The following is a 22,331-nucleotide window of genomic DNA, read 5'->3' on the forward strand; positions in this document are numbered from 1 at the left end:
TTAATTTTCTATAACACTAGGTTTCTTAGGAACACAACTACTGCCTTATGGCTGAATTACCTGTACTCATAATAAAAGGGCATTGATACAGACAGAATGGGCAATCTTCACACTTGCACACAAGACCTGCAAACCAAAACTTGGTCCTCTGTGTCTACCTGAGCCATTAATCCAAGGGCCATTACTGCTAAAAATGATAATAGCTTTTATTATGGAGTGAATCAAGTGATTCGGATAGAACACTACCCCATTTCTGAATATTTCCAAAAGCTGACATTTATTGTCTAAATGGAACCCAAGAATTAATAAATAGCATTAATATGCAAATCACAGTAATCAAAATTATTCAGGTGTCATGTCACAATTTATACATGCAAATTATTTAAAACTGGAATAATAATATTTCTCAGAAGTCAAAGGACCTTACTTAGAACCCACACCATGCTGGTGCAAAGGATCAAATAGAAACTTGGAACCAAACACATGCCCAAAGGTGGAATGGCCAAACCAGCAGCATATTCAACTTCAGGATATTACATTCATAAATCAAACTCTCTGCTCAAGTTGGTGAGATACAACAAATACATCTTTGATTCTTTGAACATTTTCAAATGGCAGCAAAATACAAATATTAAAGAGTACTACAGCACGAAAGGTAATTTTATTTTATACACAGACAATATATTCCCTTTTTGGCTTCAATTTTATTTGCTGCGGACACAGAGGTGCAAAGCTGTTCAAAGTCAATCTAATGTTGCACAGGCATTAGCTGTCTCAGCAGAAGTCTGATTAGTGAAGTCCAGTGATGATCACACAACCAATACATTTCACATCACGCCATCCAGTTGCAGTCTTCCCCCATCACTTCTTTCTGCCACCACCACTATTTGACAGTATCGTTGCGACTCGAATGAAGATGTTCAATGTATCCATGTAAATCCCCATACATCTGCAACGAGGAATAAATGTTAACGGCAACAGACCAGACCACAGAAGATGCAACACCTGTCCCTATAGCATCTCCCTTGACTCTTTCCAGGGACCCAGATAGTCCTTTCAAGTTAGGCAGAGGTTCACAGTACGTATTGTTCTCTCTGCATGGGTTTTAATAAATGCTTTGTGGTCCACCTAATGCTTTGTCATGGTTTGATTACAAAACAGATAAGCACATGGATCCGTGGAGACAGGAGTGTATCTCTCTGTAGATCTGTCCTGGTCCCAGCACAATGATGCAATCATAAAGACAGCCCATCAACGCCTCTACTTCCTCAGAAGATTATGGAGTTTTGCTAATCGATGAATACTCTTGAACATAAGTGTACGGTAGAGATCATATTGACTGGTTGCATCATGGCCGGATTCAACAACTCAAATGCCCAAGAATGAAAATTACAAAAAGAGATGGATACTGCCTGGTCCATCACAAGTACTGACTCTCCCCTATCATCAAAGCGGTCCATAGGAAACTCTGCCTCAGCATCAAGGACCCACACCACCTGGCCATGCTCTCATTTTACTCCTGCCATCAGGAAGAAGGTAGAGAAGTATCAGAACTGTAACTCTGTTGTGCTGCTGCAAGTTAGAGTTCCATTGTCCTGTTTCAGTGCATATGATAATAAGACACACTTGGAGATAAATCAAGTCTGAGACGTTACTGCCTTCTTGCCTGATTGATTGGGTTTGTGTGTTAACTGGCCTCTTAATTGCCCCTAGTGTGGGAGTGGATGAGAAAGAGGGATACCATAGAACTAGTGCGAATGGGTGATCGATGGTTGGCATGGACCCGGTCGGTGGGCTGATGGGCTTGTTTCCATGCCGTATCTTTCAACGGTTCAAGGTTCACTGAAGGCAAGTAAACACAGGAGTGGGAAGGGATGCTAATTAGGATGTAGTTATGGACAATCCCAGGTTTATGGACATGGGAATTGGAGGTTATCAAACAACGACTATTGTAAAAGGTCTGAGGAAGGGTTCCGACCCAAAACATCACCTATTCCTTTTCTCCAGAGATGCTGTCTGACCTGCCGAGTTGCTCCAGCATTTTGTGTCCAATTTCCGCCTAAATCAGCATCTGCAGTTCCTTCCTACACATATTCAAAAAGGCAGTCTCACAGCTATTTCACGAGCTATGAAACTCTAGAGTGAAGATATGAACTACAGGTTATTGGAATCCTTGAATGTAAACATAAAAACATAGAAATTAGGTGCAGGAGTAGGCCATTCGGCCCTTCGAGCCTGCACCGCCATTCAATATGATCATGGCTGATCATCCAACTCAGTATCCCGTACCTGCCTTCTCTCCATACCTCCTGATCCCCTTAGCCACAAGGGCCACATCTAACTCCCTCTTAAATACAGCCGATGAACCGGCCTCGACTACCCTCTGTGGCAGAGAGTTCCAGAGATTCACCACTCTCTGTGTGAAAAAAGTTATTCTCATCTCGGTTTTAAAGGATTTCCCCCTTATCCTTAAGCTGTGACCCCTTGTCCTGGACTTCCCCAACATCGGGAGCAATCTTCCTGCATCTAACCTGTCCAACCCCTTAAGAATTTTGTAAGTTTCTATAAGGTCCCCTCTCAATCTCCTAAATTCTAGAGAGTATAAACCAAGTCTATCCAGTCTTTCTTCATAAGACAGTCCTGACATCCCAGGAATCAGTCTGGTGCTGATGGTAAATCAGTAAAGGAGCTTCATACTTACGCATTGATAGGATCAAATCTCTGGACGCCATAAACTGGGTAGCTCTCAGCCCGCTTTATCACCTTCTGGGTATCATACAGCAGGAACATGCCGAAGAGCACTAGACCTCCATAGATGGCCACCGAGTACATACCAGCACCCAATACGGATGTGGGTGGCAGGAACATCGAGCCTGAGAGAGCAAGAAGTTACGGATGAGTGTTGAGCCATAGATGGGTTAGAATCTTAGTAAGAGTTGCAGCACATCACAGCCATGACTTACCTATGGATGAAGCAAAGACCAGTCCCAGCCCAACTGCCAACGGCCCACCCATGTTGAGGAACTTTTCACTCGGGGCACACATGGCGACGGTGGAGAGGCCTCCCACGATACCTGCCGTGTACCAGACTGCTCTGAGCAGTAGAGGCCCACCAAGAAGAGTTACTGGAGCAACCACAGCTCCCATCACACCTGAACAAAAACACAAGATAAAAACAACCATAAGTCCCAAAGAACATTTGCAGAATTCCTTTAAAATGTGGGCTGCACAACATTCAAACTGAGAGTCAGGGGAAAGGGAAGTGTAGGAACTTGTTTTATGGTATTGGGTGTTGCTCAAGGACAGCACTTATTGCTCATCTCTATCCATCCTCATGAAGGTGAGGATAAGGCCTCTTCTTGACTAGTGACAGTGTCAGCTCTTACAGCGCTATTGGGTAGAGTGTTCCAGGATTTGGACACATTGGAGGTTGTGAGGCTGCACGTGTGGGAAGAGAAACAGTCAACGCCCCTTTGTCAGAAATGGGAAGGAGACAAAAGTTTGTAACTTGCAGGGACGGTGCGGGTGCCTGAAAGGGCAAATCTAGGATGACCATGGGGCTGTTCACAAGGGCAATGAATAAACGGGAGCAGCTAGAGAGCAGGCAAACACAGGGATGTAAGCTGCTAAATGTAGAGCACAAAGACACGCCCAGCGTATCAGACAGGGCATGCCCTCAACTCCATGAGATTAAAAAAAGCACAAACTGAGCCAGTATCAGATACAGTCACTTCTTCTTGCGAATGAAATAAATAAATCCAAGGAATAGTTAGACCTCAAGCCAGATGTTGAGCAGCCAGGTTGTTGTCTCTGCGTCAATGTCTGCCTGAGCTCCATTTGGTGGGTGGTAAAGTGGGCACCCAGAGATGACATGGTGTTCTGCTCCGCATTCACAGGCTGGGCTCTGGCGGAGCCCCCATCTCCACATGCTGGCATTGAAACGCCCAACTCCAGTATGGAGTTTGTTGAGCTTCACCCATGCTCTGGGGAGGTCAGACCCTGGACAGCTGGTAAAGAGATGTAGCTGTGTAATGGAGATGAGGTTGCCTTCCACTCCTGTGACCAGTTGGTGGCTATCCAGTGTGCTTTTGTCTCAGTTGGCTGGATGGATGCTAGTTGTTTTCCATGTGGAGCAAAGGGGTGACGGGGCTTCAGTCGGGATGGCCTCTGTTCTCTGCTGATAGCCTGATGGAGGAGGTGATCTGGGTCCATGGCACGACGAGATAGTGCCCGAGTTACTGCTTGCCTTCGGATCCCTGCAGGCGGAATGCAAGTATAGGGAGCTGCTCGACTGGAGTAGGTTGAAGGCACCCAGTGAAGGTTCGCAAGGTGCTGTTCAGGCTCGTTTCTACCAGGCTAGTATGTCTACTCTACTCCATACGGGTGCGCTGTGGCATACACAAGAGCTAAGGCAGAGGCACGAAGAGTTGATAGACTGGCTCCCCAACTTGTTCCTGCCAGGCGTCGGATGAGGCCGCTACGTGCCATGACCTTGTTGCGGAGAACAGCCAGGTGTTGACGAAATGTAAGCGACCCGTCCAGCCGAGGTAAGTGGGTGTTTGGTGGAAATCCAAGTGCCTATTATTAACGAAGACAGCTAGCTCTTGCTTAGCTTGTTTAGATGGAATGCTGTTGACACTGGTTTACCTTCACTCAGCTTTAGATGCCACTGTCGTAGGTATACTGCCAAACTCCCCATGTCTCGACTCAAGGAGCTTACGATTGTCTCCCACTCTCTGTGTCTCATACAGTCACTGATACAGACACATATTAAGTTAACTGAAGTTACATAATTGAACTTAAAATTGAATTCTACAACTTCAGCTAATTTGATCTCTGTCTGTATTAGTGGTTTATCTTTGAAGCTGGTTCAGCTCATTTGTTCAACCCTCTCTGAAATTAAGGACATGCTTAGTGTGACCTGCCATGTATGTCTTTCTGCTCTGCATTTTGCAACGTCTACATTCTCACTCACCATCTGCTCTCATTGACCAGACATCCTTGTTTTGCTCCGAGACATTCTCCACTGCCCACACCTCTACAGCTTGCCAAGCTTATCATTGAGTTACACAGCACAGAAACAGGCCCTTTGGCCCAACATGCACATGCCGACCAAGATGCCCATCTACACTAGTCCCACCTGCATGCGTTTAGCCCATATCCCAATAAAACCTGTGCTATCCATGCATCTGTCCAAATGTCTTTTAAATGCTGTTATGGTACCTACCTCAATTCCCACCTCTGGCAGCATTTTCCATACACTGTGTGAAAAAGTTGCCCCTCAGGTTCCTATCAAATCTTTCCCCTCTCACAAACCTCGGTCCCTTTGTTCTTGATTCCCCTGCTCCGAGTAAAAGGCTGTGCATTTATCCCATCTATTCTTCTCATGATCGTATGTACACCTCTAAGAGCCCACATTCTCATGTGCTCCAAAGAACAAAGTCCTAGCCTGCTGAATATTTCCTTAGAGCTCAGTCTGGCACATCCTCATAAATCATCTCTGCATTCTTTCTGGCATAACACCATTCTTCCTGTAACAGAGTGATCAAAACTGAACTCAGTACTCCAAATATAACCTCGTCAACTTCTTGTACAGCTGTAACATCACATCCCATCCCAACTCCAACATTTTGTGTCTACCTTCGATTTAAACTGGCATCTGCAGTTCTTTTCTACACATTCAAACTTCTATTTTCAATATGTGTAGGAAGGAACTGCAAATGCTGGTTGAAACTGAAGATAAGACACAAAATGCTGGAGTAACTCCACAGGATAAGCTGCATCTCTGGAGAGAAGGAGAGGGTGACGTTTCAGGTAGAGACCCTTCTTCAAACAGAGTGATATTTCGGATCGAGACCCTCCTTCAGTCTGAAGAAGGATCTCAGCCCGGAACGTCACCCTATCCTTCCATCCAGAGATGCTGCCTGTCCCACTGAGTTACTCCAGCATGTTGTGCCTGTCTGCTATATTCAATCCCTTTACTGAAGACCAATATACTGAAAGCCTTCTTGACTACCTTATCTACCTGTGATGCCATTTTTAAGGAAACTAGGTACCTGCACTTTTGTCTCCTTCCCAGTTCTGTTGAAAGTATCTTCAACCATAAACATTGATGATGTCTCTTCCCACAGATGTGGCCTGTCCTGCTGAGAATTTCCAGCATTTTCTGTTTTCATTTTAGATTTCCCACGTTGGCAGTTTTGATTTTCAATAATCAGGTCGAGTTTGACTTGGGAGATCTGCAAGTGGTGGTACTTCAATGTGCCTGCTACTCTTATTTGTAGTAGAGCTTGCAGAGTTTGTAGAGGTGTCAGTGTAGCATAGGTAAATAACTGCAGTGCATTTTATAGTTGGTACTTTAGCTATCGTGCACCAGTGGTGGAGGAAGTGAACACTTCGGTTGGTAGGCAGGGTATCACGAGTATTTTGTTTTATGAATTTAATCTGACCAAAATTAATGCCATTTGTTATTTAACTTAAAAATAAATCAAGACATTACTCACCTGCATGTAACATCCAGGCAAAGTGCTTAGCATTCAGTCCTTTCTCATACGGGAGAGATCTCACCAGCATACCCGCTCCGATCATTACTGCAAAAGTTGCTCCTATGGCCTGTTAACAATGAGACAAAGGACATGGGTATCAGGGAGTTTGATATGATCAGGGAGCATATTAACCAAGGAGACAGGTCTTTAACACCAAAATATCCTCAACCGGAAATTAACTGTTTCTCACCGTGTGTAGTTCTTAAAGATTTTCTGTTAGTTATAATAGTTTTATTTAGAGATGCAGAATGGAAACAGGCCTTTGGCTCAAAGATAGGCACAAAAGACTGGAGTAACTCAGCCAGTCAGATGGCATCCCTGGAGAAAAGGAATAGGTGACTTTTTGTGTCGGGACCCTTCGGCCCAACGGGTCCATGCCGACCAGCGATCAGCCATAGACTAGCTCTATCCTACACACTAGGGACAATTTACAGACAACAATTAACCTACAAACCTGTACGTGTTTGGATTGTGGGAGGAACCGGAACACCCGGTGAAAACCCATGCGGAGAATGTGCAAACTCCGTACCGACAGCACCCATAGTAATAATAATAATAATGGATGGGATTTATATAGTGCCTTTCTAGATACTCAAGGCGCTTTACATCGCATTTTTCATTCACTCCTCAGTCACACTCGGTGGTGGTGAGCTACTTCTGTAGCCACAGCTGCCCTGGGGCAGACTGACGGAAGCGTGGCTGTTAATCTGCGCCTACGGCCCCTCCGACCACCACCAGTCACTCACACACAGGCAAAGGTGGGTGAAGTGTCTTGCCCAAGGACACAACGACAGTATGCACTCCAGGCGGGATTCGAACCGGCTACCTTCTGGTCTCCAGCCGAACACTTAGCCCATTGCGACACCTGTCGCCCCCATAGTAATGATCTTCTTCTTCTTGAGTATGGTGTGCACAGCCTAAAGTCGTAACAACTTGTTCTGTTTGATCTTCTGTTTGTGCACGGCAGGTTGATTGCATCATCGAAACAGGGTGGTCCACGTGAAGGTTGCAATCTCCCACCCATAGTAATGATCAAACCCGGGTCTCTAACACTGCAAAGCAGCAACTCTACCGCTATGCCGCCCTATGGTCAGTACGAATCTCTCAGAACTACTTACAACTACAGGTTAGATTTTTTTTCCCCCCCAAAGAATTTAAAGCAGAAGTGACAAAGTTTGGTGGGAGGCTACAGCACCTCGTGTGGGAGTAGACTACTTGACCCCTGAAGCCTGCTATGTCATTTAATATCATGGAATATCTGACTGCAACTGAATTCTCCATTCTTGTTTACCCCAGTAACCTTTCACTTACTTGTTCAACAGCAATTTATCAACCACAGCCTTAAATATTCAAACATTGTTACATCTTAAATCGGCAAGAAGCCTTACTTGCTATTACACAATTTCAACTTGCGAGTTGTCAGTGGCCAAAACTGACATGAAGTCATCCTTAAACTAACTTACGTTGGTGGTGAATTAACAAAGTTAAAATGTTGAAAAAAGTAGAATATGACAATCCCTTGAGGATTTAAAATAATTCTCAGGGTAACAAAGGGCTCTGCATAACAAACCTCAGCACAACAAAATGGAGGCTTTATTATAAGCAAATAGAAGCCAAGGATTATTCTCGGCAACTTACCAGAAATGAACTTCTCGTCATCAGATTCATGATTGCTGGTGACCTGCTGATCGCTAGGGCCGAGAGTGCAGTTAGCCCCACACTTCCTGAAAAGTACATGTATGTGGCGTGAATCCTCTCCTTTACGTACTGTGGCCAGATGCTGCAGGACAGATTAACAGGGTTAGTAGCCTTTAAACCAGCCTTGATTTTCAATGCAAAATTTGTTTTCACCAGTAGAAACGAGGAACTGCAGATGCTGGTTTGCAACAAATACAAAGGACAAATGCTGGAGTAACTCAGCGGGTCAGAAAGCATCTCTGGATGCTGCCTGACTCGCTGAGTTACTCCAGCACTTTGTGTTTGCATGTTTCACCAGCCTCATTGATATCTCAATGTTGATCCAGTGCAACAGGCTTCTCAGAGGGAAAGATCCTATGTGGCAGCGAAATGGTTCCAGTTGGTTTTTGCAGGTACTGGAGCAAGATTATGGCTGCACGTTCTCAGAATAATTAACCTGCATCCTTCCCGATACCAGATTCAATAGCTTAGATAGGAAGACTGGGAAAAGCTGTTTGTTGTCTTGAAGGCAAGTGCTCAGCTCTTTTCAGCCCACAGAGACCCTGAGAAATGAGTTGATTTTTTTATACCTTTGAGAGATGGTCTTTCATAAATCACAAAAAAGTAAGTGCAACTTTAATTAGAGATATCACTGCTTTTTCCAAGAGACAGCCATTTGGTCCATCACGTCCATGCCAGTTCTTAAAAAATGAGTAAACACTGGAGATCAGGACTGAACCTGGACTTTGAGCTGTGAGGCAGCCGCTCTACCAGCTGCACCAATGTGCTGCTGCAAACCATCCCGCTGGTTTGGTGCAATGTCCTATTGCTCTTTAAAATCACCCAGTTTTGACACTGGTTTCATTGTGATGAACTGGACTGGAGGAGACTATTATCATCCATCTATCCCGTTCTAAGAATATATTACAGCCATAGATTATATTAATTTTCCAGAGAATTAATTCCAGATTTGAGCTAAGGTACCAAGTTACACCCGCATGTAAATCACAGCTGGGATGACAATTGACCATCTGCACCATCTTGGGCTGCACGGTAGAGCTACTGCCTTAGAGCGCCAGGGACCCGGGTTCGATCCCGACTATGGGTGCATGTCTGTACGGAGTTTGTACGTCCTCCCCCATGACCTGCATGTGTTTTCTCCGAGATCTTCGGTTTTTCCCCCACATTCCAACGATTCCTCCCACACTCCAAACGCTAGGATTCCCACTGATCACCGTTCAGTGACTGCTACTGCCAGGCCAAAACAAGCACAAAGAGTTGCCCCAACTATGATATGGATTCCTCTGCCCATCTATTGATTAAATACTCAAAACCTCAAGAATATCTGCATTATACAACATAATGGTGGAACACAAATTCAAAACCGACGCTAGGGTCGGGTGAGCGGACGTAGGGAAGGGTAGTGGGATATATCTCCACTTCTTTCACTTCTTCGTTAGTTCAGGGGTTTTTCCTTTTTCTCTTTTGTGTCTTTTTCGAAATTATTTTTTCTTTTTTCTTTCCCTTTTTTCCAATTTAGTTATCAGTTTATAAAATGTTAAAATTGAAGCTGTACGAAAATTGTATAATTGTTATGTCAATTACTTTATCTTTGTACAATTGCTTCTAATAAAATTAATAAAAAAAAAAAAAGAATATCTACATAATAAATTTGCATTCATTGAAGTCAGGAAGGGTGGGAACCGTTTTTGGGAAAAGAGCACAAATCTCGGAATAAACGGTGCTGAACATTCAGCCTGAACAGTGCAGAGATAAAGCTGAGCAATACTACATTTTTGACAGAATAATTGCGCTGTTACTCCACATGGCTAGTTCCCGAGAGCAATGTACTCACACAGCTTTCTCAATGGCTCCAATCTCATTGGACATTCCCAATCCATAGTAACAGAGGGCTCCAAGCCCAAGAGCTGCCCCTCCAGCTATGAACAATCTCCCAGTGTTTTCAACTGAAATGCAACAATGCACGTTTATCAGAGCAAGTTGTGAACAGTTAATAGACTCTCACATATTAAATACAGACAAGGCAACTTAGACTGCTAACGTTGCTATCTAGCACAGTAGTCCATAAAAAGTAGTGGGAAACCCTACTCAAAGTGTCACCAAGTGGCAAGTTAAAATATTGACTTACCCGACTCAAAATGCTTGTGCGGTAACCAAAACTTAATTCTGAATATAATCCATGCCATGCTAAGACTAGCTTTTCTCCATATTTACATTTTTCGTTATAAGAATTGAGAAGGACAAAGAATCTATCTTCTCAAGCTACAGAAATCAAGTTTTCAAATGTATGGTGATAAGGACGGATGGAAGGTTACACAGAACTGAATTTACAACTTAAGATACAGAGGTGATATAGCCACTGCAGTACAGAACTAATAAAGGTGACTGCAACACGTACAAAGACTGGAAAGACATTTAATTGGAGAGAAATTTAGTTTTTGAATCCAGCGCAAGAGTACATTTTTAATTTATTTACTTTAGAGCAGCACAGTGGTGCAGCAGTAGAGGTGCTGCCGACAGCACCTGAGACCCGTGTTCGATCCTGACTATGGGTACTGTCTGTATAGAGTTTATATGTTCTCCTTGTGGTTCAGTATAATGGGACAGTAACAAGAGATCATGGAAGGGAGAGAGTGAATAACTTGGAAGAACTGGCCAGGAGTTAGGCAATGTTTAAATGCTTCACTTCCAAGCACACAAATATTTGAAAGAAGGATGTGAATCTGGAGCTTACATTTGGCTGCAGTCTCCAATGAAGGGCTGAACATTGCTTCCTTCATCTTTTCTTGCATTGTTTTTGTTCGGCGCACGGCAACGCGTGACTTGGTGGCATAATTCTGGAAAAGATAATAAAGCAGGTTCAGGAGAATCAGGAGGATAGAACACACACAGTCAAAGACCAAGTGGAAACAGTCTCCTTCCAAACATATGACCCCATTATGTACATCAATATTTTAAGCTACCATCTCTGGTGGTTTTGTAATTAATTATTAGCTGCTATAACTGCAGTGCACAACTAATATCACTTGCTGTGTTTCCAATCGTTATTCTAGGTAACTGTTTAATTAACCTTAATTCCATCATTACTGAAAGGGAACAAAATGAGTGGGTCCATAGAAATTCCCGTTCAAAACATCGCAATGACCCACCAGTACGCCGATGTAAAAGCATAAAACTCACACATGCTGTTACTAACGTTCGTAATGTTATCAGGAGGAAAGGATGTAACATAAAGGAGAGTACAAACCTAATATATAGGAATGCGTCAAGCAAGAAGGCCAGCCGTGGAAACAGTTATACTATTGGTAAATAAATAAAGGCAAGAATACACTTGTTGTAGAGTGTAGCCCACACGACAGCAACCATGTTGCAGGGCAAAGCATGTGGGGAAAACAATGCTAACCTGGCAGAAAGGTACAGCAATGAGGAGGGATGGGGGGGGATTTTCATCCACATACAGAATGGATGAATTCAGATAGATAGGCCAACCAATGTTCAGAGTGTTTTGGGGACAATTTCTTGGAACAGCATGTTCCAGATCTGGCATTGTGCAAGGGACATCATAAAGGCACTCAAATGGTAGCTGCAATCATTATTCTGTATTGAATTTGGCTTGAGTGAGAGAAGAATTCCAAGACTTGTACAATTATAAAGGCTTAAATACAGAGCTATCTATAATGAACTGGCAAATTAGGTGGAGACACAAGGAACTGCAGAAGTGGGAATCTTGAGTAAAACACAAAATGATGCAATGACTCAGCGGGTCAGGCACCATCTTGGGAAGGAATGAACAGGTGTCATTTTGGGTTGGGGCCCTTCTTCAGACAGGTAAACTAGGTTGTGGGATTGGTCTGTCCAGTGCAGTGCAAGACATTTGAGGGGATCTTTCAGGATACATAAACAGACATTGCACAATAAGAATGAAAGATACCTAGGGCAGGACCAACTGTGGTTATCTAGAAAAGTTTAAATTGCATTAAACTTAATGTAAAAGCATAAAACTAAGCAAAGACAGATGTCAGGTCAGAAGGCTGGATAAAATATAAAATCTCAAAGGTTGACTAAAAGATTAAAAAAGAAAAACAAATTAGAGTACAAGGTTAAGATAGCCTGATGTACAAAAATAATAAGTATCCTCATGATAATTCAAGACGAGAGTATGAGCTGGTGTTTTGGAAAGGAGGTCTGGTAATAATGGTAAACAAGGAGATAGCTGATAAATTTAACAGGCTTGTTAATCAGTCTTTATCACAGAGGATAAGTAATATCCCCAAATTAGCACTAAATCGGGAAGTTTAAAGAGGGGAAGAATTTGGGAGAATTACAATCGCTAGAAAGGTGGAAGAAGCAAAATGCTGAAATTGTGAGCTGTTAAGTTTCTAGTTCCTGTTGGGCTTCATTGTGGGTTTTTAGCCATACCGAGCTCTCGCTTTGAGGGTAGATAATTCGCTAGATTTAGCCATTCAAACATTTTTTTTACAAAATAGTAAATAAAGCAAGCGTATTCAAAAAAGGAGACAGAAAACAGAAAACTCCAGGCTAATGAGTTTAATATCCAAAACATGGAGATAGGAGGCACGACTATTAAAGATGTTACACCAGCGCTCTGAGAAAAGCAAGGTAAGTGGACAAAGTCAAGATGATTTCCTTTTCCAAAAAAACATTTGATTCATTTATTGGAGTACTTTGGAGAAAAGCAAATATCAGAAGATGATTTCCTTTTCCAAAAAAACATTTGATTCGTTTATTGGAGATAACAGATGAACAGGTGGATGTACTAAGAAGGAACTGCAGATGCTGGTTCACCCCGAAGATAAGACAACAAAATGTTGGAGTAACTCAGCGGGTCAGGCAGCATCAGCAGGTCAGGCAGAGAAAAGGAATGAGTGACGTTTTTGCATCTTTCATTCATGTGTTCTATATCTCTATATCACCACATATATCTCTCGTTTCCCTTTCCCCTGACTCTCAGTCTGAAGAAGGGCCTTGACCCGAAATGTCAACTATTCTTTTTCTGCAGAGATGCTGCCTGACCCACTGAGTTACTCTATTTTTTTGTGCCCATCTTAGGTAGATAGCGTGGATGTGCTATACAGATTTCCAGTCTGAATAGAACATATTAGAACATCGTTGCAGAAAACAACAGCTCATGGCATAGGACGCAATGGCATGGTAGGAATGGCTGACTAATGGGAAACAATATGCAAAAGTGCATCTTTGGCAATGGTTCAGTGCCAAGGCCTCAATTTTTATTTCCAATTTAGGCAAATAGATGAATGCACAGACTGAAAATATGCTTGCTAAATTTGCTAAAGTGAGCAAAGATATGCAGCATATTATCAAACAGTGAGAGAATGTAAAAAATCTGTGTGTCCAAGTATAGGATTTGCACGGTACATTAAGTAATTAGGAAAGCAAACAATACTATAATCTGTGTGGGAAATTTAATATAAAAACAGGAAGGATACAATTACAGGGTAATGATGTAATCATATCTGGAAAACAATATACAGTATTTTTATTTAATAGTTCAGACATTTACTAGACTTGTATGAAAGCAAAACAAAATCGCTGGAAATATTCAGCAGAAGCAGTGCTGCGGTCCCGATGGAAGATATAGTCAAAATTGGAAAAGGGAGAAAAGGAGTGTTTTAAATTGCAAGGATAGGAAAGCGATAGATTGGAGAAAGAGTAGGAACGATCAGGATTGCCATGGTGAAAAGCTGTTGGAAGTAGTAAACTGGTTGATAGATTAACGCGGCAGTTAGAGTGAGATAATGTGAACCAAACGTAAAAACAGTGAGATAAGGACAGCTGCAAAAGCTGCTAACATGCAGAGTGGAAGGGACCAAGCACTTCAGATCATGTAAGCGGAGAGGGAAAAGCGGAGCCTATGTTGCAGCTGGATGACTGATGGCAGAACAGCCCATTTCTGATACATATCGAGAGCTTGGGTTCATTACTAAACCATCATATCAACAACTGTGGTCCTGAGCTACTATCTACCTCAATGGAGACCCTCGGACTATCGTTAATCGGACTTTACTGTACTTTATCTTGCACTAAATGTTATTCCCCTTATGTCTAGTTCAGTTAGTTTGTTTATTGTCACGTGCACAGAGTTACAGCGAAAAGCTTTTGTTGCATGCTAACCAGCCAGCACAAAGACAGTACATGATTCCAATCGAGCCACTCGCATGATAAGGGAATAACTTTTAGTGCAAGGTAAAGTCGGGTCAAAGATGGATCCTGAGCTCTCTGCTGTGCAGGCTCAAATCATTTTAACGCATTGATGGAAACAGAATTGTAACAAGGGGAAGTGATAAAAACATTTGTAACCGGGGCCCACAGTGATGCAGCATAAAGGGGCCCTCACAGCACCTGGGTTGGATCCAGACCTCTGTGCAGGGCCGTTTTAATGCATGGGCACGCTGGGCAGTTGTCCGGGGCCCCACGAGCATAGGGGCCCCATGCTAATCCATGTATTGTAGAATGTTATTGTAGAACATGAAAACGGAGAAGAACATCGCAAGTGCATGACAGCATATTTGATTCGGCATAAAGAAACTGAAAGTGTAGGGGCCCCAGTGCACTGCTTTGCCCGGGGGCCTAGAATGCTGTTAAGCCGGCCCTGCCTCTGTGCAGTTTGTACATTCTCCCTGTAATTGCGTGGGTTTTCTCCGGTTGCTCCCACATTCCAAAGATGTGGAGGTCTGTGGGTGAGGGACCTTGCACTTTACAAAGTGTGAGGTTCCCAGGATTGTTGTTTCTGATAGGTTGCTGCAGAAGCTGCGACTCTTTGAAGGCGTCAGCTGGCTGCACAGTAATTTAACCCCTGCAATAGCTGTGTTTAAAGGGCATCTATCACTTTATATAGATAAGGAATCTTGTTTTTCAGCTGTGTGTTCTGTTATCAGTTCTGTACAAGTGTTCGTCCAGGGTCTATCATCATGTTCAGTCTTAATTTTTTTTAGATACAGTTCTATAGTTTATTTGTTTTATTAGTTAAGGTGTGTTCAGTTTTTAGTTAAGGTCTGCAGATATTTTAATATTTCACTCCGATGCCATATAACCGTTGTGCTTGAATAAAATGTTTTAAAACACTAATGCAGGACTCGGCAAATCATTGAGAATTCAGTGATCCTACAGTGGGTTAATTGGCGTATGTAATTTGTCCCTTGTGTGTAGATGCAAAAGTGGGATAACATGGAGCTAGTGTGTGGATGATCGATGGTCAGTGTGGACATGGTGGGGTGAAGGGCCTGTATTTCTAAACTAAAATTAAACTGAAAGACTCACCTGTTTGGGTAGCAAAAGCCATTGTCTAGCCTTTATATTATGACATTTCCAGGCTGGACTCTGCTGGGTGAGAACAGGACGCAGGCTCAGTGCCGGTAGGTTCTTCAGGCAGGCAAACCTTGCCACCAACATTGTCACTACACCCAAGTTTGTTCAGTAGCTAGCTGGTAAGGAAACAACGTGACCTGCAGGCATAATAAAAACACAGTACAGTGATGGATTTACACAAGTAATGCTGAATTGCGAGCTGCAGGTTTGAAAACCACACCTCCAGATTCAGGGACAGTTTCTTCCCAGCTATTACCAGGCAACTGAAACTATGACCAGAGCTATTCAAGAGAAAGAGAGAATAAAAAAGCACAGGGGTACAGTGAGGAACGGGGGATTTGCAGCCATGATACATTTGCGGTGCTGGCTAAACGCTATTCCCTATTATCTACCATGTAAACCGTACAATGTGGGCTAAAGCTATTCCCGATTCCGTAATTATTTCTATAGGGAGGTTTCACGGCAGTCGGGTCACGACCCATGACCCCGTGCTGTTGCTACGCCAAGTGGAGTACATGCGATGTACTGCAGGTAGGCACTTACCATTGTTTCCAGCGTAGCGGGCCCGTTAAAACCCGCCGAAAATGTCAGTTTTTGCGCTGTAAATAATTATGGAATTCGCGATAAGCGTGAGAGACATTTAGCCTACTACAGAATTCTAAAAGTGAGGAGAAATGAACATTAGCGAACATTGGCCCTTTGCTCACTGGATTTCATCAACTAAGGCATTATTTGTGTTTTTTCTTGATTCCTTTGGCATCTAAAAAGTTTCAGAAGTGATAAATCTGGCTGTAAATTGTTTAAATCGCCCATGGTTCTCAAGTGGGTTTTTACATACAAAATGAAAAGGCATCTAAAGAAAAATTTAGACAGATTTATCACTTCTGAGACTTTTTAGATACCAAAGGAATCAAGAAAAAACACAAATAATGCCTTACTGTTGATGAATTACAGTGAGCAAACGCGATAATTCCCAATATTTTCAATTCCGATATCTGCACGGCCAATGTTCGCCAAGCACTTTAGCTGCTGTTGTCCCTTCAGCTCTCGCTTCTCTTTACCTTCATTTCACTTCACTTTTGGAATTCTGAAGTTGGGTACATGTCTGTCACACTTACCCCGACTCCCACAATTTTTTTCAGCGCAAAAAATCCACATTTTGGCGGTTTTTAACGGGTAGGAAAGTACGCGTTTCTTGCATTAATAACATATACCGGAAGTTACGGATGTCCTCCAGATGGATTGAGCGGCTCCGTGCGTCAAGCCCTATGACCCAATGACCTTACGTGCAACCCCCCTATAGTCTTTCTACTGACTGGATGCACACACCAAAAAGCGTTTCACTGTACCTCGGTACGTATAACAATAAACTAATCTAAATTCTAGAAAATTAAACATGATGATGTCTTGCTTGTTTCAATGAATCCGCCTTTATTCTCCTTAGTTCAACAGAATATAAACCCCAAGTAAAACTGGATCTGACGAAGGATCCCAATCCAAAACATGACCCAACCATATCCTCTGCAGACAAAATGAATAGGAAGGAACTGCAGATGCCGATTTAAACTGAAGATTTAAATAAGTTTAATACAAAAAGCTGGAGCAACTGTAACTCAGTAATTGAGTAACTGGAGAAGGGTCTTGACCCAAAACATCACCTATTGCTTTTCCCCAGAGATGCTGTCTGAAAAGCTGAGTTACTACAGCTTATGTGTCTATCTTCATATCCTGTGCAGATGCAGCCAGGCCTGCTGAGTTCTTGGTTCTTGGTTTCTTGGTCCTCCAAAATATTCCAAATGGAATTTAAACTGGAGGTGGTGGAGGGAGGACTTGAGTTCCTCCAGCACTTTGTGTTTTACCCAAGTTTCCAGCATCTGCAGTTCCTTGTGTCTCCAAAGGTGATTTACATGAAGTGACCTCGACTTTGCCTGAGTGGGTGAGTGAGTGGGTGAGTGAGTGAGTGAGTGAGTGAGTGGAATGTGAGTGGGTGAGTGAGTGAGTGGTTGAGAGTGAGTGGGTGAGTGGGTGAGTGAGTGAGTGAGTGGGTGAGTGTGGTGGGTGAGTGTGTGGGTGGGCGTGGGTGAGTGGGTGGGTGAGTGGGTGGGTGAGTGGGTGGGTGAGTGGGGGGTGAGTGGGTGGTGAGTGGGTGAGTGAGTGGGTGGGTGAGTGGGTGAGTGGGTGAGTGAGTGTGTGAGAATGAGTGAGTGAAGAGCAGGTGAGTAGTAGTGAGCGTGTGAGTGGGTGAGTGAGTGGGTGAGTGAGTGAGAGTGAGTGGGAGTGGGAGTGAGTGACAGTGTGGGTGAGTGAGTGTGAGTGGGTGAGTGGGAGTGTGTGTGGGTGGGTGAGTGGGTGAGTGAGTGGGTGGGTGAGTGGGTGGGTGAGTGGGGGGGGTGGGTGGGTGGGCGAGTGAGTGAGCGGTGAGTGAGCGGGTGGGTGAGTGGGTGAGTGAGTGGGAGTGGGTGGGTGGGCGAGTGAGTGAGCGGGGAATGAGTGAGTGAATGAGTGAGTGAGTGAGTGAGTGGGTGAGTGAGTGAGTGGGTGGGTGAGGGAGGGGGTGGGTGGGTGAGTGAGTGTGTGGGTGGTGGGTGAGTGAGTGAGTGGGTGGGTGAGTGAGTGAGTGAGTGGGTGGGTGGGTGAGTGGGTGAGTGGGTGAGTGGGTGTGAGTGAGTGAGTGGGTGGGTGAGTGGGTGAGTGATTGAGTGAGTGAGTGAGTGGGTGAGTGAGTGGGTGGGTGAGTGGGTGAGTGAGTGGGTGGGTGAGTGAGTGGGGTGAGTGGTGGGTGGTGGGGTGGGTGGTGGTGGGTGGGTGTGGGTGAGTGAGTGGGTGGGTGAGTGAGTGGGTGTGGGTGGGTGGGTGCGTGAGTGAGTGGGAGTGGGTGAGTGAGTGGGTGAGTGAGTGGGTGAGTGGGTGAGTGGGTGAGTGGGTGAGTGGGTGAGTGAGTGAGGGAGTGGGTGAGTGAGTGGGTGAGTGAGTGAGTGAGATGAGTGAGTGAGTGAGTGGGTGAGTGAGTGAGTGAGTGAATGAGTGAGTGTATGTGAGTGTGGTGAGTGAGTGAGTGAGTTAGTGCGTGTGAGTGAGTGAGTGTGAGTGAGTGAGTGAGTGAGCAGCTTTTGGTGCTGAGGGAAGGAACACAACAGATGATGTAACCTTGTCACAGCCAGAGGTGGCCATTACGTGTGGGGACCACACGATCATAATACAAGTGTCTTAAAGAGGAATCGACACCGGCTCCCTCACCCCTCTTACTCGGGTGTGATCTGGGGGCGGGGGTCGCGGGTCTGGGCCCGATGACGGGGGGGGGGGGGGGGATTCTCCACTCACCTCCCTCACTGCGACACAGCCCGGTCCTGGGTCCGTTCACTCCTTCCGGAACCTTCGCCGATCTGCAGCCGCTACGCATGCGCCCCCCTTCCCTTCTAACCGCCTACAACTCCCAGCAGGCGGCGCGGGTCACGTTTTCATTGGCCAGCGTGTTGACGTCATCGTCCTCGCACACGTGTCCCGCCTGAATAATGAGCGCGGCCACGTGGTTGTGTATCACCATCTCACCTTGTACACATACCCCACCCCGGCATATCTCACCTGTACACTCGCCCCAGCACATCTCACCTGCACACATACCCCACCCCAGCATATCTCACCACAGCTCACCACTGAGCTTGGACTGTTCCAGCCGCTACGGTCAGGCAAACGCCTCCGTTGCCATGCAGTGAGAACGGAGAGGTTGAGAAGGAGTTTCTTCCCAGAGGCAATTCGGACTGTAAACGCCTTTCTCACCAGGGACTAACTCTACAGAACGTTTTTCCTTCCATTATTTATTATGTAAAATAATATGTGTGTTATGATTGTGTTTATAATTTGTTTGGTTGTTTTGTTGTTCCGCGAGCATTGCCACTTTCATTTCACTGCACATCTCGTATGTGCATGTGACAAATAAACTTGACTTGACTTGACTTGACTTGACTTGACTTCTCACCTGATCCCACCTCATCCTGGCTGACCATGTTGCCTAACTGGTTCAACTTGATGATACTTTATTGTGGTATGTACAGTGAAATGCATTGGCCTACATCCCAATAAAACTTTCCAATCTGCACGTATGGATTTCATTGCTCTATCTGGGATATATGACAATAAAACACTCTTGACCCCATGTACCTCTGCAAGGGCTGCTGTAATTGTGCCCTCCTCTACCAGCTCTTTTCTGGTAGCTCATTCCATCATCCTTCATGACAAACCTGTCCATCCAGTCCTCTTTTGTTGTTAAGGGATTGGACACGCTAGAGGCAGGAAACATGTTCCCGATGTTGGGGGAGTCCAGAACCAGGGGCCACACACAGTTTAAGAATAATGAGTAAGCCATTTAGAACGGAGACGAGGAAACACTTTTTCTCACAGAGAGTGGTGAGTCTGCGGAATTCTCTGCCTCAAAAGGCAGTGGAGGCAGGTTATCTGGATGCTTCCAAGAGAGAGCTAGATAGGGCTCTTAAAAATCAGGGGATAGGGGAGAAGGTAGGAACGGGGTACTGATTGGGGAGGATCAGCCATGATCACATTAAATGGCGGTGCAGGCTCGAAGGGTCAAATGGCCTACTCCTGCACCTATTGTCTATTGTTTATTGTCTTTAAATCTTTGCATTTTCTTCTTAAAACGATGCCCTATGGTTTTAGACTTCTTTATCCTGGGGGGAAAGACTAAGACCATTCCTCTTATCTACGCTCCTCGTGATTCTATGCCTCTGTCAGGTCACCGTTAAGCCTCCTACACTCCAGAGAAAGATGCCCAGCCTACCCAGGCTCTCCTCCCAAGCCTAAATCCTAAATCTTTTCTGAACTCTTTCCAGCTTAATCACATGCTTTCAAGATTCAAGATTCAATTTAATTGTTACATGTACCAATAAAGGTACAGTGAAATTTGAGTTACCATACAGCAATACTAAGTAAAAAAGCAAAAATACACACAGCACATAAAATAAAGTTTAACATAAACATAGAACATAGGTGCAGGAGTAGGCCATTCAGCCCTTCGTGCCTGCATCATATTCAATATGATCATGGCTGATCATCCAACTCAGTACCCTGTACCTGCCTTCTCTCCAGACCCCCTGACCCCTTTAGCCACAAGGGCCACATCTAACTCCCTCTTGTTCTCGACAGGGTGATCGAAACTCGGAACACGGAGCTCCCGTGTCGGCCGCTTCTAACCAGAGACCGCTGCTTCACGGTGTTAAAGCCCACAGGCCCCACAGTCAGAGGTCCAATACTGGCGATCCTTGGCAAAAGATCACAGGTTCCGAGATGGTAAGTCCGCGCCGCACCCGCGGCTTGAAGCTTCTACAGCTAGGCGAACAAAACTGTGCAGAATATTCCCAGTACGGTCTCACAAATGTCTTGTCTCGTTGTGCCAGGACATCCTGGGGTGGGAGATTGCAACCTTCACGTGGTCCGCCCTGTTTCGACAAATGCAATCAACCTGCCATGCACAATCAAGTAAGATCAAACAGAACAAGTTGTCCTACAACTTTAGGCTGTGCACACCATACGCAAGAAGAAGAAGTACCAGGACATCCCAATTTTGTACTCAATGCCTTGACAGATGAGTGCAAGTGTGCCATATGCCCTCTTCAACCCCCTCTCTACCTCTGTCATCATTTCAGAGTACCTGATCACTGAGGTCTACCTATTCTACAAGATTCGCCAGGGTTCTGCCATTTGCTGTGTACATCCTGCCCTGGATCAACTTCCCAAAATGAATGAATACTTTATTGTCGACGAGTCACAGTTAAAGTCTTTGTTTTGCACACCCAAGGTGTGCAAAGAGTCGCCACAAAAAATGGCGGAGTCAATGTTACAAACGATCTCACTCCAGGTCCTCCTTTGTTCCGCCCCCTCTCTCCATCCCCTCCCCCTCCCCCACATCGAGTACTCCTTTGTCCCTCCCCCATGGCGGTCCATCCACGCCGGGTCCTCATTTATTCTCCCCCCCCCCCTTCACCTTATTCTCTTTTATCATGTATCTGCACATTGTGGATGGTTCAATTGTAATCATGTATTGTCTTTCCACCAAATGGTTAGCACGCAACAAAAGCTTTTCACTGTACCTCGGTACATGTGACAATAAACTAAACTCAAATCCATTCAGCTAACCATGGCAATACTTTCCCAGTTGATCGAGATCCAGTTTTAATCCTAGATACATTCTTCAGTGTCCACTGCACCACCAATCTGGTTTTGGACGTTTCAGGTCAAGACTCTGAAGAAGGTTCTCGACCCGAAACGTTGCCCATTCCTTCTCTCCAGGGATGCTGCCTCACCCGTTGAGTTATTCCAGCATGTTGTGTCTACCTTCGATTTAAACCAGCATCTGCAGTTCTTTCTTACACGTTCTATTTTGTATTCCGTGTATTTTTGAATGCTTATGAATGCCAGGGAATAACTTAACTTGCAGGTAAGCCTGAGTGACTGCTGAAGACAGCAAGAATCATGGGGAGAGACTCAGAATCGGAGAAATACAACAAAGAAACAATTCATTCTGCCACATGGGTCCATGACGGCCAAACCTCACCCATTTAAATGAATCCAACTTTAATTACATGTTTTATTCTCCTTCCGTTCCCAGATTCTACCACTCGACTCACCTGCGTACCAGGGACAATTTGCAGTGACCGATTAAGGCGCAGCTCCACTGCCGAATGATGGCAACTGGTGGTCTGGCACTTTCTTCAATCTGGACAAAATTAC

At 44.6% G+C, this 22,331-nt stretch overlaps 1 protein-coding gene across 1 annotated transcript; it reads right to left on the bottom strand.

Annotated features, from left to right (window-relative positions):
• Window positions 1-181: 181 nt before the first annotated feature.
• On the bottom strand, window positions 182-19,749 carry ghitm (growth hormone inducible transmembrane protein). Its single transcript, XM_055661911.1, has 10 exons — window positions 19,739-19,749; window positions 18,912-18,975; window positions 15,543-15,727; window positions 10,978-11,080; window positions 10,078-10,189; window positions 8,184-8,325; window positions 6,504-6,612; window positions 2,964-3,152; window positions 2,702-2,873; window positions 182-949 (listed from the first exon to the last, which is right to left on the bottom strand). Exons 3-10 carry the CDS (start codon window positions 15,672-15,674, stop codon window positions 862-864), a joined length of 1,047 nt encoding a protein of 348 aa, XP_055517886.1. The 5' UTR covers window positions 15,675-15,727; window positions 18,912-18,975; window positions 19,739-19,749; the 3' UTR covers window positions 182-861.
• Between the last annotated feature and the right edge of the window lie 2,582 nt (window positions 19,750-22,331).

Source organism: Leucoraja erinacea, chromosome 34 (assembly GCF_028641065.1).
Source record: "Leucoraja erinacea ecotype New England chromosome 34, Leri_hhj_1, whole genome shotgun sequence".
In the NCBI taxonomy this organism is placed as follows: Eukaryota; Metazoa; Chordata; class Chondrichthyes; order Rajiformes; family Rajidae; genus Leucoraja; species Leucoraja erinaceus.

Bases quoted from the DNA above. Each gene is read 5' to 3' on its own strand.
- ghitm (XM_055661911.1), bottom strand. From the start codon at position 15,674: ATGTTGGTGGCAAGGTTTGCCTGCCTGAAGAACCTACCGGCACTGAGC. The intron at 6,613-8,183 runs GTAAGTTGCCGA...CATTGTTAACAG, and splicing joins TGACGAGAAGTTCATTTCTG to GCCATAGGAGCAACTTTTGC. The intron at 950-2,701 runs GTAAGTATGAAG...TCCTCGTTGCAG, and splicing joins AGATTTGATCCTATCAATGC to ATGTATGGGGATTTACATGG.